Source organism: Mastigoproctus giganteus, chromosome 8, assembly GCF_048544385.1.
Source record: "Mastigoproctus giganteus isolate SK-2022 chromosome 8, ASM4854438v1, whole genome shotgun sequence".
NCBI lineage: Eukaryota > Metazoa > Arthropoda > Arachnida > Uropygi > Thelyphonidae > Mastigoproctus > Mastigoproctus giganteus.
Window position 1 is genome coordinate 51585750 of NC_143582.1, and position 14213 is coordinate 51599962.

General features: G+C 33.8%; 1 protein-coding gene across 2 annotated transcripts in view; it reads right to left on the reverse strand.

Moving 5' to 3' along the window:
- cno (adherens junction formation factor afadin) overlaps positions 1-14213 on the reverse strand; it is a 525824-nt gene that overhangs the window by 125266 nt on the left and 386345 nt on the right. For both annotated transcript variants that reach the window (XM_090380034.1, XM_090380033.1), the window contains exon 24: positions 10899-11174. In XM_090380034.1, the coding sequence (XP_090236160.1) occupies positions 10899-11174 (276 nt within the window). The remainder of the gene's footprint in view (positions 1-10898; positions 11175-14213) is intronic.

Genomic DNA, 14213 nt, shown 5'->3' on the forward strand with positions numbered 1-14213 from the left:
ACTACCTAAAAAACAGTGCGTAATTGATATTGAATTTGGACTTCATAATGTTCCACAAAAAGATTTTATTCAACAAGTTATTAACCAGGTTGTGAATAACATAAAAGAATTGCGACTTCCTAAATTGAATACACATGCCAGTTCAGCTTTATGTGAACTTCGGGAAAAATAAAGACATTAATATTCAGAGAGCTGACAAAGGAGATACAGTGATAATACTCATTAAACTTGATTATATTAATAAGTTAGTCAGTTGTATCAGATACCTCCACTTATATTGAAGTAGACCCAGCACTATTTACCAATTTGGTCAATCAATACAATAAAATGTTAACCATGTATCGAAAAAACTACATTACTATGGCTTAGTTAAAGGAATCGAAGGCCAAAACATAATATTCCTGCATTTTTCAGTCAAATTACAAAAAAAGGAAAGCCGGTCTTGTGTAAAATTACGTAAGGCAAAATAGGCTTATGTAAACCTATTCTGCCTATTGTTTCCTACAAAATCTCGACATTTTCATCCTTGGTCACACGTGTATATAGCATTATAAAACCCTTTAGAGAGGCAATACAATCTGGGATTAAGAATTACAATACACTATTTAATAACATTAAGGACTTGGCAGTAATGATAATTTATTCTCACTAGATGTTACCTCATTATATACGAATGTAAATGCTGAATACACATTAGATATTCTTTGGGACAGGTCAAATAATAACTATATGAAATTATATGAAGCTTCCTATTACGGAAATTTTTCACTTAATTAAACTCTTAGATTAAGCCAACTATATCACCTTTTGGACATAGTATATAAACAAATTTTTGGTTTGCAAATGGGATTAAGTCTGAGTAGCCTAATATCGGAGGTCTATCTCTCAACGACTGAATGCATACATTTCACGCATTTCCAACTCCGTATTACATATTATGGGAGGTATTTAAATGATTTTCTAGTCATTAACCGATAGTAGCTCTATCTAAGACATTTTACATTCGTTTAATAATATTCATTCTAGACTCAATTTTACACTGGAGAAGGAGAATACAGATACTAAGTCATTAAATTTTCTAAATTTCACACTTACTCGGGACGCAAATAAAATCCAATGTGCAACTAAATTGCCAATGATCAGCTTCAGTAATGAGTGACATATCTAAATTAATTGCTGAATAAAAAAATCTGTCCTAGAATTACAGGAATTATATTCCTACAAGGGAAGGGTCAAGGGACTCCCTTTCCAATGCAAAATTGTGCAGTCCAACACTCAAATTTCAAAAGAGGGTGGAAATGTGGTGGCCACGGTTTGAGGGGCCTTGGTTATTACAGATCCACAAATTACTGTTATAAGGATAAACAGACTTTGCTCTGATCACGCAGCATGTGCCTGTCTGGAGGGTTTCTTTGGACAGTTGTATTTCATCTCACTCTATATGCAGTGTTCGCAGGCTAACCAACAGATTGAACCTTTCTTAAATTACCTTGAAAATGCTTTAAACTTTCTGGAAAGAAAATTATCATTTTAATCAATGCAAATGCATCTTCTACCATGTAGGGTAGTTCCTCAACTGACCCCAAGGGAATGCTTCTGGAGGAATTCATCTTGTCCAGTGGTGAGCTATAGTGGTCTCGCATGGGCTCGCGAGAGTCCATTGTTATTTTTTTTTAAATTTGCGAGCCCATTGTTGAAATGATCATCTATTTTACAAATGAAATCCTAAATGCGCAATTATCGAGTATCTAGAGCCGAAACTATGGTAGGGTGAGCAGGGGCCCCATTTCCAGCATTTTAATGGAGGAAATGGGTTGGAGGAATTATCTCGCTTTGTGCAAACATTTTGAATCAGAAGTTAAATAATCCAGGATTATTATATGGACTTAAGTTTTGAATTTCTTAACCATTTAGCACTAATGATCGACATCCTGCAGGGGCTCTCTTACCTTTCAGAAGCTTCACAGAATTACTATGGTAAAAGCAGATAAGTTAATTATTTGAACTATCAACGCTATTGCTAATTTGAAAAATTCTGAAGGAAATTATGAAGCTAAAATTGAGAGCACGTTGAAGTTGAACGAATTTAAAGGAATCAAAATCGAACGTAAAAAAAAAAAAAATTACCTCGTGACATGTTATTAAATGCATTGTTTTATCCTTAAAGGATAAGTTATTAATGCAACAGGACGATTTTAAATTAAATAAAGAAAATAACGATACCATTGAAAGAAATTTTAAACATATGCTACCCGAAATCGTGGAATGCGAAAGAACTTTCATCTCGGTTACAAGACGGTAAAAACCGAATAAGAAATTTTAAAAAAATTCTAATAAAATAGGAAATAAAAATTAATGATTTTAAAGATTTTGTCGAAGACAGTTTATCTTTAAAATCGAGCGAAATTTCCTTTTTAATTAAAAAAGCCAGAAATATCGTTAAAACCATTGCGATTAGCAGTGCTGAAGCTGAGTGAGCTTTCAGCGTAATGCATAATATTGAGTGAATGAATAATGTTGACAATTAAACACGTTGCAGATTATGATGACCATACATCTAAATGGAAAACCATTGCTTCAATTTGATCCGGATCGTTACGTCAAATCACCTCTGTAATCATCACTCAGCTATTGAGCAAAGCAGATCAACAACAGATATTAATAAAGAAGTAAATTGTATATGGCAATTTTTAAAATAAATGTTTCTTGAATATTTTTGTGTAATAATTTTTTACGTAATATTTGTGAAAAAATATTGTGAAATGTTTTGTAATAGTTTTTATATTATTTGTGATATGGGAAATATTTCTTGTAATTTTTTATTCGCGATATTAAAATTCTATCATAAAATTTTTCCATTATATTTTCCGAGTTATTAAAAAAACGACGAATAAAAAAGTTGTGCATGTGCCGAGCAGGCGTGGTAGATGGTTTATGTGAAACATACTTCGCATTTCTTTTAGGTATATATTGATTACGAAATAAAAGAGCTTTTGTAATGTAAATATTTTATTGAACATTCAGAAATTTTCATAATTTCTGGAAGACAAGATACAATGGATTTATGATAACTAAAGTAAGAGATGTATACTTGCGATTGCAACATATCTAAATATCTCTGGAAAACAGCATCGATTGAAGTACTGATTTGTAGTTGAAGTGATATACGCAGCTGTTAGGAGAACCTAACAATGGAATGTAATGAAAATGGGAGACGAAAAAAGAAATTGTTGACAAATATTTGTATTGTTACTGTCATATGACAAATACTTTTATTGTTGCAATCACTTCCTGCAGTAGTAACTTCAGGAAGTATGATTGTGACGTCATACTATTCAAAAATTCTAAAAAGAACTCCAGACACTATCATATTGAGGTATCATTGCAAAGGGAGGCATGACGACGAGGTTTTTACATTTTTTTTAGTAGACCTTATACACATACACTTATTTGCATGGTTAAGGGGGTAACAGGCTCATCTGTCCACCCTCCCCCGAACTGCTCCTGACTTGAGATATCATACCGGTCAGTCACGAAAAATGCATCACACGCACTAATTATACTACTAGTAGTGGGAGCGTGGGAAACGCCTCTGGTGGAAACTGCGGATGACGTCACTTCTGAGATCAATCAAAAAGCGAGCCCATTGTTAAAATATTCACAGCTCACCATTGATCTTGTCAAAGGGGCTTTGTCTCCGGAATGCTCCAGGCCAAATTCCAACATTCATTTCTGCCTGCGGGCAATGTTTTATAGACATTACTTTATCAAATAGAGCATTTGGTCGTTGCCTGGCAGATTGGAAAGTCCATTCTTCTTGGTCTGGAAGCGATCAAAATGTTATTTAATTTAATATTGTCTCTTCTTTATCTCCTGACAGTCATAGATTTAATCATGATTTTCCAAGTTATAAAACTGCTCAAGCTAACTGGAATCTCTTTGATCAAAAGATTAAAGAAGCTCTTTGATTGGAAAATATCCACCGTATCAGTTGTTTGGCTCTTAAGCCACAGTCTGATAAAATAATGCACTGTCATGGTTATTTGTGATAATTCTCTAGGAAGGAAAAAAGAGGATGCATAACACTTGGTGGACATAATCTCTAAATGATCTTTGGAAAAACATCAAAAACTCTAGGAAGGATTTACAACAAGCTAGAAGAAACAATAGACCTTTGGAAGAAATTGATAGGCTATATGAATTATTCAGAGATGCCTGTAAAATATACTTCAATTCCATATACAGAGAGAAGCACTCTGTGTGGGAAAACTGACAAGTCTTCTTTTGATAAGGATCCGTGGGGTTTGCCCTATAAACTTGTAGATGACAAATTACATCCGGGGAGATTTTCTCCTCTGTTTTGATAAAAAATAATGCTGAATCACGTACATGGGAAGAATCAATGAATTCCATCTTAGATGAATTGATCAAGCAAGATTATATTGTTCCGAAACATTCTGAACATACAAGGCACAGAATGGAACACTCAGCTTATGAGGGTCCGGCCCAGAAGCAGGAATTTATGCAAGATGAAATTGGTTATGCTGTCTCCTACATGAAAGATGGAAAGTGTAAGGGCTTGGACCTTATGGAAATTTCTATAATGAAGAGAATCTGGATTTGTTGTCCACTGTTACTTATAAACCTTCTTAATACTTGTTTAAATGAAGGGTGTTTCCTGGTTCCCTGGAAACATGCTAACCTTAAAATTCTTCTCAAAAATCCAGGAAAACCTGCAAATTTAACTTTGTCTTATTGTTCGATTGCACTGCTTCCAGTTTACGGAAAGGGTCTAGAAAAGCTGATTGTTATAGGATTTTTAGAAAATTATCATACTAAACACTTGCCATATCAATTTCAGTTTGGCTTTGTGAAAGGCAAGTCAAATGTGGATGCTATTAATTTTTTATGGACTCATTTCGTCTTCTGAGAGTAAATATGTCCTCGATCTCCTTGTGGACTTCAAAGGGGCCTTTGACACCGTTTGGTGGCAGAGTGTTCTGGCGAGGTTCCGTGAGGCCAAGGTTTCTATTCCCATTTACTGGTAAATGGCTTTCTATTCCCATTTATCAGTTGATCTCTGACCATTTTCAAGATTGATATCTTGTTGTCCATTCTGGATTTAGTTATGTGGCGAGACCAGTCACTCGGGACTGCCCTCAGGAATCCATTCTTGAACCAGGATGTTGGAAAGTGATCCTTGATGGGTGGCTTGCTATCAACCAGGAAAACATCTTGAAAATTTCATATGCTGACGACTTGGTCATCATTGTTTATGGAAACTCAAGGTATCAAACTGAAACTAGGGCAAATGAAGTGCTTGCTGATTTGAATGACTGGTGTCAAGTGCACAAATTAGAAAGTTCCATTGTTAAAACAAAGCAATGCTCTTTAAAGGGCGATTAGATCAAAACTGACCTACTGACAAAACTGATCAAAACTGACCTACTACTATCAGATTATTGAACCAACCTATGAAATTAGTGTTTACAAATATCTTGGCAAAAATGTTGGATTGTAGATTTAATTTCATCTCTCATTCAAAATATATTCTGCATAAAATAAGTGTTAATAGGAAAACTAATAAAAGTAACAAAATGCTCTTGGGGTATTAAACCCTCCACTTTGCAGCAGTATTATAAATGTATTTTTATACCTGTGGTGTGCTATGCAGTGGGTGCACGAGGTCCCTGTATTAGTAAATATATTGTTAATAAATACATAACCGTATAGGTATGCAGACCACATTCCAAAAGCCGTCTTTGGATAGTTCATGCAGTTGTTTCAATACCAAGAGGCTATCTCAAAGTTGTTTTTGATCAGGAGCACTAGCATGGTGATTACAAAGGAATAGCCGTTTCAAATATCAATCTTGGGAAGGTGTAGTCACTCTCTTGCAGCCTTACACTCTCTTTAATACCATATAAAAAATAGAAGCGCCTCTCTTTTTAGCTGCTATATTTTGTAGGTGCCTAAGTAAAGAACGTTAGCAGGCTTGGTATCCTCCTAATGTGCAATATAAAGTAAAGCTGACTCAATAGCATTTAGACCTAAGCATGCGTTTATTTATTTATTTTTTTTATATAGTTTCTGTGCACTCTTCATCTTTGCCTAATCTTCTACTCTTCATCTTCACTTTCATCTTTTTGTTAGTCAACAAGCTTTATGATCATGTCATCAGTTATTTCCAGCTTTTCATCAGAATTCTTTCACTCTTTAATATCCTCTGTAGTAAGAGTGTCCGAAACAGGTTGGCTAGTTCTTCATTTGCCATCTTGTTCTCATTGACTTCATTTTGGGAGCATAAAATATTTTTCCAGGATTTAATAAGAGTAGATGTTTTAACATCATTCTATGCTTCTGCTAACCAGTAAATAGCATCCTTGATGTTTATTTTTTTTAATATTCTCAACAATGCTGGTCCCTATTTCAAGATTTTGAAGCAAGTGTTTAAGAGATGCCGCTTGTAGTCCCATTTCGAACCCTTGATCTAGAAGTTGAAGGGGTGTCACATTCAGTGGCAAAAACAGAGCTCTGATGTCACCAAAAATTAGTTCACTTTCATCTGGATGGGATGGAGCACTGTCTAAAATTAAAAGTGCTTTATGGGGAGGTTTCTTTTTGTTCAAATATTTTTTTTGTGCTAGGAACAAATTCTTCACATAACCATCTTTTAAACAGACTTGGATCCATCCATGCATTTTTTTGATTTGCGTAGTTAACAGGCAAACATTTTACATTTTTTAAAGCTCGGGAGTTCTTTGACTTTCCAATGAGAATTAGTTTAATCTTATGCCTCCCTGATGAATTTGAACATGCCACTACCATCTTTCTCTCCTTACTTCATTTATAACCAGGAGCAGATTTTTCTTTTCTAACTGAAAATGCTTCCATCCATTTGGATGGAAGCATGTTATAATTCAGGTTGGTTTCGTCACAATTGTAAATATGATCCAAATTAAAATTTTCTTCTTGAATAATATTTGCTAATTTAGCAGTAAATGTTGCTATTTTTTCCATACTAGCTGATAATTTTCCCCCAGTTATGTTCATATTTCAAACTGCAAACTTTTTCCCCCCCAATGATCCAACCAACCAATACTTATGGTAACTTGTTCTTCCCCTTCATTAAAACACTGATGAAATTCTAAGGCCATAGCCTGTAAAAATCAGTCCAGAAATTGGACTTCCTTTGTCTCTCATCTGTGTGAACCACAAAAAGAGCTTCAGAAGTTGTTCAAATTCTCCTTTCTTCACCGTTTTTCTATTCAAATTTTCACTATCACATACAGATGCTCTTTGCAAACACTGTTTTTCAATTTGTGCTCTCTTTCTCCTCAGGTCCACTACAGTCACTAGCCGATTTGTTTTTTATGTTTCTCCTTGATCTGAGCGTTTGATTCATTCAACTTCATATCTAAATACAGTAAAATCTCATTAATACAAACTCAGTTTATACAAAGTACTCGTTTTTATGAATCACATACTATTCCCCTGTGAAAGAATAGGCTTTTCTATGTAAATATATTCGTTTATTACAAAATTCAGTTAATATGTATTAAAAAGTTCTTTTTCACCCCGTCAGAAATATTGTCATTTTGTATGTTTAATACAAATCTTGGTAGAGTGAATCTATTACTGCCACCATACTTCCTGAAGGATGGCACTGACTTGTTAGAAATTATTAGTTTGGCATAAACAAAAGCAGTTTATGGTAGCTACAACATCAAGTGCAGTCTGAAAAACATCTTTCTGAACAATGAGTTGTTAAATTAACAAAAGAATAAAAAGTTTTTCTAAGGTGTTTACATGCACTACCTTGCTCTCCTTGCAAACCATGAAGAGTGAGGGAGGAACTGTAAGGTCAGTTGCAATTGTTACCCCTGTTCAAAGTCTTTTGGTATCGTATACAGCAATCTAATTTTTGTGCCATTTTATCTGAGCTGATGTCTTTTTTGGAACTTTTCTTTAAATTAATTTAAAATTTGTTTATATTAAATCTTATCCAGCAGTGTTTATGGCGACAAAACAGAGGTCAGAATTAAGCCTGGAAATTAAACTAAAAATTATACAAGAGGCTGATAGGATGGAAAGAAACAAAATGGACATTGCAAAGGAATACAACATTCCTTTACCTACTTGATCTACAAAACTGAATAACCAAAAAAGACTTGAAGTGCGTGACACTGGAGCAGCGATGAAAAACAGGAAACAAATTCGTGGTGCAAAACACGAGGAGTTTAAAACAAAACTTTGAGTGGTACCAAACAAATGCATGCATCTAATTTGCCAACATCAGGTCTGATCTTGCAAGAAAAGGCAAATTATCTAGCTCAGCAACATGGGATTAGTGACTTCAAATGCACCAGTGGCTGGCTCCAAAGATTTAAAGACAGGAATAACTTGGTTTTGCGAAATGTTTGCGGTGAGTCTGGATTAGTCAACAAAGAAAATGCTACAGACCGGTTGTGTTCTGTATGGTCCACCCTTGAAAAATATGAGGCAAAGGATATTTCTAACCTTGACAAGACAGGTTTATTTTATAATATGCTGACAAACAAAACATTTGCTGTTTGAGGAGAGTCTTGTCATGGTGGAAAATTAAGTAAACAAAGACTCACTGTTCTGTTATGCTGCAATTCGGATGGCAGTATAAAACTACACCCACTTGTGATTGTTTTCCAAGCCAAGATGTTTTAAAGCAGTTATTATGAGGCCTGTGAACTTCTATTGGCCTGTGATTATGAGGCCAATAGAAGTGCTTGGCTTATGGTCAAAATTTTTCATCCTTGGTTATCAAAATTGGACAGAAGAATGGCTTCAGAAAAAAGGAACATTTTGATGATTTTAGACCATTGTACAGTACATTCTGCGATAACACTCAAGTGGACAAATATACAGCTGTTGTTTTTATCCCCCAATACCACCAGTTTAATGCAACCACTGGATCAAGGCATTATTTATAACCTCAAGAGAGCATAGAGAGCCCACCTGGTACTTGTCCGCAACATAGAAGAAGGAAACAATTTGCAGACAAACTGGAATGTGTTGGATGCTATCCGTAATCTTGTTATTGCTTGGGAAAGTATTGCATCAAGTGTTATAATCAACTGCTTCAGAAAGAGTGGCTTTGGAGAGAACATCATCGAAAAACATGGTCCAGCATACAAATGTGATGGTAACAGTGAGGAATAGAGGAATTTGAAGGAGCATACGAATTTTGAGCATACGAATTTAAAGAATTTGTGAAGGTGGATGATGAAGTTGCAACCCCTGCAACACCAACACCAGAAGAGCTGCTGGGTACTAAACAAAACAATGCTGTTTTTGTTACCAGCGACAGCGAAAGTGAAGACCCGTGCACACTGCCACCTAAAAAAGATGCCCAAAATGCATTCAACATAATAGAGAATGTCTTGGCCTGTAGTAATGATGATAAAGAAACAACTATTGCTTTTGATAATGTCTGTGCTGCAGTTAAAAATGCACATAGGACAAAAACTGTGCAAACAACATTGGATTCTTTCTTTAAATTAGATTAATTTATTAAAAAGTTAATGGTTTGTATGTCTACTTTTATAATTATTGTAATTCTTTTTACTGTGATACTAAAATATTGTATATATAAAAATATATACTGTACAATATTTTCATTTTCAAATTTCCGTTAATATTGCTTTTATCTTAGTTTTTCTTACAAATAAAATCTTTAAAAAAATATGTTATTCCTATTACTGTATTGTTAGACAAGGCAATAAATTGATAAATTTATTATTATTATTTATTATTATTCTTAGATATACAATATGTACCAAAAAAAATTGATATAAATTGATATTATTATTATTTGTTATTATTCTTAGATATACAATATGTACCAAAAAAAACACAACAGTAAAATTGACACTTTTGGGGGGGCTTCGCTACTACAAATCTCATTATTACAAAACGTGAAAATTTAGGTCCCTTGAACTTTGTATTAACGAGATTCCACTGTACGTAACAACATGCTTCCTTTTTCCACTCACAGCCCTTAACAACCCTAACCCTAATAACATATATGAAACATACAAATTAAAAGATTAGAGCAAAATTTTTAAATATTTTTTATTTCTTTTTTATCAAATCTTTAAAATTAGAGAGTAAAAAAAGTCATGAAATCAACAAACGCAAACGATCAGCATGGCTCAACAGTCAACTAGTGTGAATTCCTGCTCTGTACTGAACTATGTACACTTGTCTTTAATGACAAAGTATATAGTATATATAACTTTTTGACAATTCACCTCGGTCAAATGTCTTGGCTATTTGGAACTACTGTAATATTTTTGTCATTATTCTGATGAGCACTAACAAACACTAATTTTGAAAATGATTAATACTGAAATATAACACATTACAGGATTATAATGAAATACATTATGATGATCTTCTACTATCTTCATTCTAATCATGTTTATAATGAAAATAGTAAAAGATTATCCTATTACAGGAGAATGCCATTTAATGTATGTAAAGGATACAGAATGGATAATTCAACTAGTAGTTAAATAAGAGAAAATTATTTTCTTTGAAACTAAAAAGAAGAAAAAAGAAGTGTATGCCATACAACACCATATTATCAGTTTGAGCAATGAAATAACCATGGGTGAACTTCAGAAAAAAAAAATCTGCCGACATCCACCTGAGACTAAATGACTAATATATGGAATGGCATCAGAAAGATTGTCACGTCGAAGAGATTAAATCCTAACTTTTCCAAATGGGTGGGGGAAGAGGGCAGAGATTAATGTGCACAGACATGGTGATGTCACAGTATTTTATGGTGACCTGGATTACTGGATATCCACAACATAGTTTAAATGAGTTTAAACATAATGAGACCAAACTAATATTACCTTTGTTCTGGGGCTTTCTGGTTATAGGTCTGAGAAATATGCCTCAAATCTTGACCGTGTGTACGATGTGAAGACGAAGGGACTCCAGAAGAAACAGCTGGATAGCCCAAAGAATTTACATATTGTTCTTGCTCCCTGGGAGAGACAAGGGTAGATAATGGACGAGAACGATCTGTAGGAGACTGAATCATTTGTTGATCAGGTCTATTTAAAGAAGACTGAGATCCGTGGAGTGTTCTGGGAGGCAGCTGTTGTTGATTGTAACCTTGTAGAGGCCTATCAAGCAAAACCGATTTGGAAGAATTCAACTTTAATTAAAGTAATAATAGTAATTTAAAAATTAACATTATACTGATAAAAGAAAATCAATGAATATTTTCTTATTTCACTAAGAAAGAGCATCAAAGAAAATGAGTTAATCATTCATCCAACTCTCTAAATGTTATGCTAACTTAGTTGTGCTCAATATATATTATTATATTACAAGTTATTTATATTAAAGTTTAACATGTAAACATTTACAGACATTGAAATCTTATTAAAGTTTGAATAAGTGTGAGAAATCTAATGGTAGCTACTTCTAGGGAACATGAAAAATTCTGCATTCATGAACAGTTTAAACATGTGGCTATTAAACTAACTTTAAATCCTCTTGATTAAATTTCATAAGATCATTTAATTAATTTCTCATTATTATTGCCCATCCATGCATAAGTTTTAAACTGATTTAAGTTATATGTATTACACAGTTAATACAAACACCACAAAATAGTATTGATCCATTTTCCCTTAGCATATTAATAACCAAAATAATGATCAATAACCTCAAGAGTAACCCATGGGTCTGAATGGTTCCCTGAAGCAATTCGGTCAATTCCACAGCAATATTTCATGTTGTCTTGGGTCTTAGAGAACTGCTTTAAGAAGCAAAATTGGCCCATGAGCCCCCAGTCAGCCAGTTACCTGTTTTAGCCACCAGTAAACGGCTTCCTTAGCCGAGTGGTAAGGAGCGGGAGTGCAGTAGCACACGCTCTTTGAGTAGACTGGGGTTCAATCCCCTGACTGCTAAATACAGTCGATCTGCCAACCTACATTGAACCAGCATGGCAGATTATGGTCCATTTTCCCTCAGCATGAATTGTTGAGGAGGCTTCCATCCTGAAGTGGGTTGATAATGGCTGCAGTTTACCTTTTTTGCCAGGGTTGTTGTTATAGAGTTTTAGGAAGTTCAGCAACTTAGACTAGATTTTGCAGTACATATATGTCTGTAAATTGCATATGTTCTGTGGTTGATTTGCTAGTTTGCTGGATGCAAAACCTGAGTTCCAGGTAGAAATAAACCCTGCAACCCCTCACCTGAGACTAACTACTGACTCACAAAGTTGTGAAAAGAGCCAATAAAAATTTCTCGCATCATTAATGTGATTTGAACCTGGGGGCCTTTTCCACCCAGTGTGAGGAGGATAGCACTTATTTGCACTGTGCTGCCTCTGAGGGTGTATATCAAGAAAAAAAATGGACTGTTTCCATTGTAAGTATTTTCATTGACTCGAGTTATGATGATACATTTTTGTTCTATGTTCAGATAATTTTAACAATAAAAATTTCTTTAATAGTTTTGCAATTAGCCTCCCAATATTATATCTAATGGCTGAGCAATGAATTGTAAACATAGCTAAAGACATTCCCAAGCTAATATATTATTGCTAAAATGCTCCCACGGTAATTGCAAGTACTTTTTCAAGTTCATACACTTTAATTTTTCTGTTCTCTAAACTGTTTTCTTTAACAATGGCAACTGTTTCAGAATTGATTGCTCTAGATGGCCAACCAGAACTTGGATCAGTTGGATCATCCTCAAATGACTCCACACTCTTTTGAACTCTAATGACCAACTTTTAACAGTAGCATAACTGAGTGATACTTCCCTAAACATTCTGGTTGTTCTCCACAGATTTACTTAGCATTTCTGCCCACTTTGGTCAAAAACTTGATTACTGAACTATGCTTGATTTGCTGGATACCCATTCTTCTTCCATATACAACTTTAAAAAAATTAAATTTTTGAAATCACATAAGACATTAAGTTATAAAAATAGCCTATTCTATAATTTATTAATGCATTTTATGGCCTGTTCTCAAAACTTTATGAACAGCTCTCATAGCAAGCCTAAAGAGATCTTGTTTTTATTTATTTATTTTACTTTTTTCTAAACTGAGTTGCACAAAAACATTACCATCCTAAATTTTTCATTACATGAGAAATTTAAAATGCCTCTTAAGCATACCTGAGAACAGACACACACACAACAATTTTAACCCAGTGATGGCAGTGTTGGTATAAGCAAAATGCTGAATAAAGGAAAACTTGAAAATTTAAATTGCCATAAAAGTGATACAAATGTGAATTTTAATATTCCTTTAGTTCTGATTTTCAATCTCCACTGATTTATAAGAGCTTGGCACACCAAATATAGCAGTCACTAATAAGCCACTGATATGACATGCAATTTCTGAACACAAACACTTCAAATCTGTATGCTGCCACTGTTATTGTCCACAATACTAAACAAATAAAACAGTAAACCTGTATTATTACATCAGTATATGATATTATTGATTTCCTTTGTAGATTTATTGTCACTTATTTTTAATCTGTTTCACACATATTATGTGCTATTGTGGAAATTCAATCAAGCATAAGAAAGTGGCAGAAGCAAATCTGGCCATCAAATTATTTAATTATTTAAAACAATGTATATTGAAAAACTTAAGACTTGTTATTTTTAAATTTAGTTTAGAACTTTTAAAAATAAATTCTGCCATATAAGCTTAAAAGATATTCCACAGCATATCTCTCTGTGTTGCTACAACAGAAAACACATGCTTATCAAAAATATCTATTATCTGTTGTGATAATTTTTAATCTGCTTAATGTTAATTTATAAAAAAATAAACTAATTAAAATATTAATTAAAAATTATACATTAATTTTCTTATATCTACTATACTGTCAAGATAATGAATATATTAAGAGTGCCCAGTTTTAAATCATTTATTGCCTTTATTCCAAACATTTCCATGGTATCATGGAGAATTCATATGCAACAGATGGTGTGCCTTTTTGAGCATGTGTCAGCTAGAGAGTTAAGTTATAGCCTACAAAATATTAAAAAGACATTCCCAAACATACATAAGTTGGACTTCGAAGCCTCTGATATTCAGCATGTCGCCTACTCTCTTTGCTTTCATAATTTGTAATAATGTTCATTACCTGCATCACAGGAATCTTTTTTCTGTAACTATCATCAGTAA